The sequence below is a fragment of the Lipotes vexillifer genome, unplaced genomic scaffold (genome assembly GCF_000442215.2).
Source record: "Lipotes vexillifer unplaced genomic scaffold, Lipotes_vexillifer_v1.1 scaffold1242, whole genome shotgun sequence".
Lineage (NCBI taxonomy): Eukaryota > Metazoa > Chordata > Mammalia > Artiodactyla > Lipotidae > Lipotes > Lipotes vexillifer.
The window spans coordinates 35786-45112 of record NW_006793169.1 but is presented as its reverse complement, the minus strand read 5'-3'; the positions used below and the strand labels follow the sequence as shown (position 1 = coordinate 45112).

Sequence of the window (9327 nt, the reverse complement as noted above, 5' to 3'; positions counted from 1 at the left end):
TTGCTGTACGCGGGCCTCTCACTGCCGTGGCCTCTCCCGTTGCAGAGCACAGGCTCTGGACGCGCAGGCTCAGCGGCCATGGCTCACGGGCCCAGCTGCTCCGCGGCATGTGGGATCTTCCTGGACCGGGGCACGAACCCGTGTTCCCTGCATCTGCAGGTGGACTCTCAACCACTGTGCCATCAGGGAAGCCCTACACACCGATGGCTTTTAAAGCTGTGAGACTTGATGAGACACCAGGGTAGTGAATGTAGTTAGAAAGGAGGTGCAAGGACAGAGCCCTGGGACAAAACATAGAGGGGCCAGGGAGATAAAGAGGAGCCAGTAAAGCAGGCTGAGAAGGAGAGGCCAGAGAGAGGGGAGGAAAACAGGAGGATGTAGTATCCTGGAAGCCACGTGAAAAAAACGATTCAAGAGCTCCCTCTTGAATTAAAAAAATGATCAATTATTTGAGAACTGAGAGTTGACCATTGGACTTAGCAACATGGAGGTTACTGGTGATCTTGATTGGTTTTGTAGAAAATAAAAATTGAAAAAAATGATCTTTTTATGAATTTTGTTTAAAGCCTCTGGACAGATGTTAAGACTTCACTTAGACATTGTTTTAGGTAGATATTTTTTATTACTGATTTTATAATGTAAATCAGCTAAAATAGGTGATTTTAAAAGATGACTTCCCCTGTGTTTATACGGTGATTCAGGGAAAAAAGGCCAAAAGTCAGTCAGTCTTGCTGAAATTAGAATCACTGATACATTTGGAGTGTGATCTTGGTTAGTATGCTTCTCAGCATGATCCTTCTCCTGAGATGTAGGATAAGGTTATAAGATGGAGAAAGTTCCAATTTCATATTAAAAGAGTATGATAGGAATTTCAAAGAATTGATTTAATTTACTTCATTATCAGTTTTCTAGTTTTTTTAAGGCAATAACTTTTAAATGTAGTGGTTTAGAACTTAAAAGTCTTTGTGGAAGTTCCATTCACTGGTAATTTTTTCTTTTGCTATTATATTTGATTATCAATGTCTAGAATTTATGTTATCTTAAAAAGTTCCAAGGAGTGCCTTTTGAAAATATAGTGTAGGTTGAGAGTATTTCATGAATACTCTTTTAAATTCCATTTAAAACGTTGTTAGAAAGTGATTTTGAGAATTGCTAATTATAGAGTTTTAACCTGGAACATTTTCATTATTGAAAATTATTACCTATCTTCATGTTATTTAGGAAGATTTTTACCTCTGAAGACAATGTTAGGACCAAGATATGACAGTCAAGTTGCTGAAGAAAATCGGTTCCATCCCAGTATGCTTTCAAATTATCTGAAGAGTCTGAAGGTAAGAAACAAAACATTTTTTTTTTTTTTGCGGTACTTAGGCCTCTCACTGTTGTGGCCTCTCCCGTTGCGGAGAACAGGCTCCGGATGCGCAGGCTCAGTGGCCATAGCTCACGGGCCCAGCTGCTCCGCGGCATGTGGGATCTTCCCGGATTGGGGCACGAACCCGTGTCCACTGCATCAGCAGGCGGACTCTCAACCACTGTGCCACCGGGGAAGCCCGAAACAAAACATTTTTGATATTGATTTAACATACTTTATCCCTTTCTTGTTCTACAGGTGGCTTTTAATTTTTTTTAAATTAATTTATTTATCTATTTTGGGATGAATTGGGTCTTTGTTGCTGTGTGTGGGCTTTCTCTAGTTGTGGCGAGTGGGGGCTACTCTTCGTTGTGGTACGTGGGCTTCTCATTGCAGTGGCTTCTCTCGTTGCGGAGCACAGGCTCTAGGCACGCGGGCTTCAGTATTTGTGGCATGTGGACTCAGTAGTTGTGGCTTGCAGGCTCTAGAGCGCAGCCTCAGTAGTTGTGGCGCATGGGCTTAGTTGCTCCGCGGCATGTGGGATCTTCCCGGACCAGGGCCGAACCCGTGTCCCCTACCTTGGCAGGTGGATTCTTAACCACTGCGCCACCAGGGAAGCCCCTGCAGGTGGCTTTTTAAAATAAAACTTTTATTTTGAAATAATTAACTGACTCAGAGGAAGTTGCAAAAATAGTACATAGAGTTCTATATACAGAACTATCTCTTCTCTACTGAGATAGAGAACAAGTTAGCAGGTGCCAGCCTACAGGGATGGGGGTGGGAAGAGGGTCTGACGGTAAAGGGGTAGCATGAGGGAGTTCCTTTGTGGAGAAGGAATAGTTCTGTAACTACCACCATGAATCTATACATTAGGTACCGGAAGTTAGGACTTGAATGTATGTTTTTAGGGGGCATAATTCAACCCATAACACCAACCATTGTTCTCTTCTATTTTAGACTCTTGGTGGTCTGTTACTGTATGCTCTCTCAGTACATTCAACAAATACTGGTACCCATTATGTGCAAGTCTCTTATGGGATGGTAAAGATGCCACTTAGTTTTTGATAACCTGTTACTCATCCCTATTCTCGGTGTAGTTTTGGGTCATTATTTGTTTATATCTTTTATTTTAGCTTACTTGTAAACTTTTAATTTTTATCTTCATTATTAATATACGTTTTGAAAGTCATAGTTAACATTTATAGAGCATTAACTATTTCCTAGGCAGAGTGCTAAGAGCTTGGGCTTAGCACCAATTAGCCTGGGTTTGATTTCTGGTTTGCCACTTAAGCTTTGTGGTCAAGTTACATAATCTCATGTTTTAGTTTTCTCACTTGCAAATAAAGTTAGTGCATTTTTTTTTTTTTTGTGGTACGTGGCCTCGCACTGTTGTGGCCTCTCCGTTGCGGAGCACAGGCTCCGGACGCGCAGGCTCAGCGGCCATGGCTCACGGGCCCAGCCACTCTGCGGCATGTGGGATCTTCCCGGACCAGGGCACAAACCCGTGTCCCCTGCATCGGCAGGCGGACTCTCAACCACTGTGCCACCAGGGAAGCCCAAGTCAGTGCATTTAAAGCACACAGAATAGTGCTTGGCACAGAGTAAGGACTTCATTTAAATCTCACAACAACTGTATGAGGTGGATACTATAATTATCCTTATTTCATGGATTGGGAATCTATAAGGAAAAATAATTATGTATATGTAATAATATTTATGAGTATATGTGTATACAGAGAGACACATTCACACCCAAACACATTATTCACACAGACACATCACACACACAGACACACATTTACCCACATACATATATATTGGCTCAGGGCAGCTAAGTCATGCAGTACAGTTTCTTGGTTTCTGAAGTATTCATATGTATTTAGAAAATTCATATTTTCTTGCTCATTCCCACTTTTCATTCACTTCTTATTTTGGACCTGAAGACAAACAAAATGGGTTCTAAATCTAACTAGTGAAAAGCTGTAATATGGCATCTAAATCTTTGCATTTGGCAATATATATCCTCTGAAGGAATTAAGATCACTGAAGAAGCCTTTGTGGGAAGAGAAGAGAAGTAGGCCCAGGGGTGCAGATAGTACACAAAATGCCATAAAAAATACATTTCCTGGGGAAGTGAGAAGGTGCTTGACTGGAAGAGCTGTCTATTATCCATACATGAGCTAAGAAATCTGGAGAAATCCATAGAGCACATTAAGGCAGCTAGTTATATTTTAGAAGTGTACAATTTTGTCTGTTTTGTGATGTATGAAATTTAAATGTTTTTGCCATTCCCCCCTACAATGGAGTTGAATTCGTTTTTTTTTTTTTTTTGTGGTATTGCGGGCCTCTCACTGTTGTGGCCTCTCCCATTGCGGAGCACGGGCTCCGGACGCACAGGCTCAGCGGCCATAGCTCACGGGCCCAGCTGCTCTGCGGCATGTGGGATCTTCCTGGACTGGGGCACGAACCTGTGTCTCCTGCATGGGCAGGCGGACTCTCAACCACTGCGCCACCAGGGAAGCCCGGAGTTGAATTCTTATGTAGACCAGTCTTCTTTAGGCAAACGCAACAATAGGTACTCAATAAAAGCAGTAACAACAAAAGGGAGAAAAATAACAGTTTAAAAAGTACAGGTTGTTTCTCTTGCCATTCTTCTCAGAGAGTATATACTTCAGAATGAGGTGGAAGATGTTTGGATTAACTGTTCTTTTACTTGGCTCAGTTCCAGTGTGCATATATTTCAAGGCTGAATATGATTCTGGTTGTTCAAGATTTTTCAAACCTGTGGCCCCCTAACACAAGCCAACTACTTCAGTTTCTGCTCAACAGAAGAAATAATGATTTTTGTTCCCATACAGGAAGAAAAACTAGCTGAGGAATGGGAGTAAGTCTTCAATGAGATGCACAAATACGGCCATGTGTACTGTTCTTTATTGATTATTTAAGGGATTTACAAGGGAATTTTAACTGTACACACTTTTTGCCCTGTGTACTCACTTGAGAATTTAACTGCCTAACGTGCTGTAGTGATAACAGCTCGGAGTGCTGGGTTATTGTGTGCCTGGAGCTTTGCTTGGGGTGTGTTTCAGATAGATGATATCCCTGTTCTAGCTTCTTGTCTAGTAAATCATAGGTGGAGTGACAGATGCAGAAAACTACATCAGTGTTTGCTTTTTTAGGTACACTTTTGTAATGTTGAAGTGGAGTCTGTTTTGCTTATGTTTTGTTTCATCATTAGTTTGGGGATTAGTTTATTTTATTTAGTGCCTAAGTTCTATGTCTTGAATAAGACTTGGATAAGTGATACTTTCATTGTTAATAGTTCATTGGTAGAGTGAACCTAAAGTCTCCCTTAGTGTAGTTGAATGAACTGGCTTGGAATACTGCCATTTAGTCAGTTTGATTTGGTACAAATTCAGTTACCAGTAAATCTGTCCTTTTTTCTTTCATTCTTTTTTAAGGTTAAAATGGGCTTGTTGGTGGACCTGACAAATACTTCAAGATTCTATGACAGAAATGACATAGAAAAAGAAGGAATCAAATATATAAAACTTCAGTGTAAAGGGTAAGTCATGTATTAAGATTCCTTAATATTTAAACCTTCTGCTGAAATTTGTAATCTCTTCTTAAAAAAAAAAATGTTCCTGTATTACTAGACATGGCGAATGCCCTACAACGGAGAATACCGACACATTTATTCGTCTATGTGAGCGGTTTAATGAAAGAAACCCGCCTGAACTTATAGGTATGTTTGGCTTCACTTTACCAATGTTGAATATTTTCTTTTGTGATTGGGTTTCCATTTTCTTTTTTACAAGTGAGTTGATACGGAAGTTTTTTTTCTTTTTTAAGTCATCACCAAGAAGCGTTTACTAAAGTAGTAGACTAACTTTTGTTTTTTTTTTTTTTTTTTGCGGTACCCAGGCCTCCCACTGCTGTGGCCTCTCCCGTTGTGGAGCACAGGCTCCGGACGTGCAGGCTCAGCGGCCATGGCTCATGGGCCCAGCCGCTCCACGGCATGTGGGATCTTCCCAGACCAGGGCATGAACCCGTGTCCCCTGCATCGGCAGGCAGACTCTCAACCACTGTGCCACCAGGGAAGCCCAATTTCCAATTTTTAATGTAATTCCAAGCAAAATCCCAATGAGACTTTGGAAAAATTACTATGAAGTTAATTTCTATTTGTTAAGTCCACTGCCTCCATTAAGTCAGTATTTATTGAGTACAGAAAACAATTGTTTGGCAAATCAAACAGGTGAAATTATGAGCAAGAAAATTTTGAAAGATAAAAAGTAACAAGGGGATTTTCCTTACCAGTTATCCAAGCATATGGTAAAGCAATGGAAACTACAGTGGTTTCCTAGTGGTAGAGATGTTTTCCACATCAGAGAGGGAAAGTGTGATTATTCAACAAATGGTTATGAGACAATTAGCCAACTGTATAATAAAATATATTTTAGATGGATCAAATAGTTTTGAAAGGTACCATAATAATATAGGAGAAATATAGGTCAGTACTTATTTAACTCTGAGGTAAGAAAGGGTATTCCAAGTTTATCATCAAAGGCAGAATCCATAAACAGGTATTTTTTAAGCCGTATTCCTGGACCGCCTGCATCGGAATCACCTGAGGATGTTTATTAGAAGTGCATGCTTTAGGGCCCCGTACTGGACTTGTATGATCAAAACCTCTGGGAATGAAGCCTAGGGATCTAATTGTTTTTAAAACAAGCATCTTAGGTGATTTTTATGTACAATTAAATTTGAAAACTGCTGTCAAAAATTAAAATGTCTATTCATGGTAATAGTAACAGCTGGGGTTAATGAATGCTTATTATTTGCCTGGCAGACTTGGTGGGAAACTCTGAATGAATGAATGAAGGAATGAATGAATGTAATCCTCAAAACAACTCTGTAATATGTGGCAGTATCCGTATTTTACAGATAAGAAAACTGAATCTCAGAGAAATTAAGTATAGTTTTTCCATGGTAACACATCTGATAAGTGGTTAAGCCAGGTTTGTAATCCGGTTTCTTACTTCAAAGTCCAAATCTCTAATTACTTGCTACACTGGTTTCTAGAGTGACCACATAAAAATGAAAAATAAATTCTGTATTATAAAACACAATAGAAACAGAGCAAAAAGATATTTGACTAATTGGGAGCAATATTTGAAGCATATATGACAGATAAAAGTTAATATTCTTATATACAAAAAGATTTTATAATCCAACAGGCAAAAGAGGCATTTCTCCATAGAAAAATATGGAAAACAATGAAAATGAAATTTATAAGAAATGAATTACAAATAGCCAAGAAACATGAAAAAAATTTTCATTCTCACTTGTTAACAAGAGATACAAATTAAAATATATGTCGTTACCTTCCCCCATCAAATTGGCAAAGATTAAAAAAGAATTATAATGTCAAGCTTTGGATAAAGTGGATGTACTTATATATTATTAATTTGAGTGTTAATTGGTACACCCTCTCTGGAGGGCCAATTTGGTGATATTTCTCAAGATTCTTAAAAGTGTTCACACACTTTGACTTGTCAAGGCCACATTTAAGAATTTATTTAAAGGAAGTAGTCAGAGATGGACATAAAGGTTTATGAGAAAGAAATTTAATCACATCTTCATTTGTAATTAAAAAACTGGAAACAGCTTAAACCTCTGATAGAAGCAGATCATTTATATTGTACAGTATGCAATTTATTTAACAGAAGAACAATAATATGGGACTATATGACATGGTATTGTGATATGTATATATGTATATATTTACACATTCACATGAATATATGTAACAAATACACACATATTTAGGATACAACTAGAACATATACAGCTTAAAATAGCATTGAGACCTTTATTTGAACAATTAAAAACAACTTTTTTCATCCGAGAGAAGCCATTGTAGGGGTAAAGAAGAAGAATTCAAGAAGAACTTCAAGAACACTTAACATCTGGAATCAGATATCCTGATTTCAGGAAGATTAATACTCCCAAGTCAACCCTTGTTATAAATTGTCCGGTTGTATTCTTAGAAGAACTGATGGGGAAATTTTCTAAATTGAGTGTTTTATGGGTTATAAAAAAAAATTATAGAACTGTGCTACAATATATTATATGTTAATATATATTATTTGTTTTATATCACTGGTAGGGGTTCTCTTCATGAGGATTGAAGTGGAAACATTTGCTTTGGGCCTGTCCAGTTTTGGAGCATTGTAGTGGCAATTATTTATTGTAATACTCTGAAGACAACAACAGAAACTGGTCTTAGAGCTGGTTGCTGGTAACACCTTTTCAAACAAAAAGAATAAAGAATCAAGTTTGTGTTCTTAGGATCAGAAAATATTGGTCTGCTTTTACAATATTTTAATTGTGTTTTAGTATCAGAGATGGAATTTTCTTTTTCTTTTTTTTTTTTGCGTTAACGCGGGCCTCTCCCTGCTGTGGCCTCTCCCGCTGCGGAGCACAGGCTCCGGATGCGCAGGCCCAGCGGCCATGGCTCACGGGCCCAGCCGCTCCGCGGCATGTGGGATCCTCCCGGACCGGGGCATGAACCCGTGTCCCCTGCATCGGTAGGTGGACTCTCAACCACTGCGCCACCAGGGAAGCCCCCAGAGATGGAATTTTCATCAGCCTTGCACACGTTCTTGCTGAAGCATACTTGTGATCAACAGTAGACATTTGTGACATGACAAAAGTTAGATTTATTTTCAAAGCTACTCTTCTTTTTAAATCATCATTTTACTGTCAGTTCATGCAGTTAGCCTGGTTGTGGGATAATACTGTAGACTTAGTGGAAATGAAAAGTTCTTGAAACACAGAAGCCTCAGATGTTTTCTGATGTTTAGGAAGAACTAGAGCTTCATAATCCCTTATCTGAAACCCGTGGGGGTCATATGTTTCCAGTTCTTACCATATGTTACCTCCCCTGGAGATAGTACCCCCTAATTTTTCTTTATTGTAGGAATTTTCAGTCATACCAAAAATAGGGAGAATAGTGAAATGACACCTCATGTATCCATCATTCAGCTTCAATAATTATCATTTTGCTGTTTTTTTTTTTCATTTTTCCTCTCCTCCCCTAACAGATTTTTTTCTGAGTATTTTAAGTTAGATCACAGGTACCATGTCATTTCACTTAAAGTGTTTCAGTATGCATCTCTAACTGATAAGGATTTTTGGTTTTTATATAATCACCATGCAGTTGTACCAAACAGAATAATGAGAAATTCCTTAAGGTCATCTAAAGCCTAGTCTATTTTCAGGTTTCCTCAATTATAGAAAAAATGCCTTTTTAAGTTAGATTTTCAAACCAGTTTCCAATAGTGTCCACATGTTGCATTTTGTTGTTATGTCTCTTAAATCTCTCTGATTTGCTCTCTTTTTTAATGCTATCCGTTTGCTGGAGAAACCACATCATTTGTTCTATAAAATATTCCATTATCTGGGTCTACCTGAGTGCTTCCTCATAGTATTAGTTAACCTTTTCCTTTGTCTTCTGTATGTCCTGTAAAATGGTAGTTAAATCGAGAGGCGTACTTACATATTTTGGCAAGCATACTTCATAGTTGGCGTTGTATGGTTCCTTTCACACCACATCAGGAAGCACATAATGTCTGGTGGTCCTGCTTTTAGGGGTACGAAGATGATTAAGTGGGTTCTGGTGGCACCATCTTGTTTCCTCTGTTACAGACATTTTCATCTGTCTTTTACCTAATGATTTTATTATCCATTGATGGTTGCTGCCTTCATCCAGTATTTCATTAGGGGTTGGAAAACAGTGATTTTTTTCTTATTCTCTCTCATTTCTTCATGGATTAGCTGGAATTCTTCTTTAGTAAAGAACTATTCTCAACAATTTGATTATCCTGAAATGCAGTTTGTAATGGAAAGGCAAGTTAAGCATGTGATTCTCTTATTTCTTTCTTTTTTTTTTTTTTTTTTTTTTTTTTTTTTTT

General features: G+C 38.5%; 1 protein-coding gene across 1 annotated transcript in view; it reads left to right on the top strand.

Annotated features, from left to right (window-relative positions):
• The window catches only part of RNGTT (RNA guanylyltransferase and 5'-phosphatase), a gene marked incomplete at its 3' end in the record, with an annotated part of 34240 nt that overhangs the window by 8378 nt on the left and 16535 nt on the right, over nt 1-9327 (top strand). Inside the window, exons 2-4 of the mRNA XM_007466263.1 lie at nt 1222-1331; nt 4813-4916; nt 5008-5096. Of these exons, the coding sequence (XP_007466325.1) occupies nt 1222-1331; nt 4813-4916; nt 5008-5096 (303 nt within the window). The remainder of the gene's footprint in view (nt 1-1221; nt 1332-4812; nt 4917-5007; nt 5097-9327) is intronic.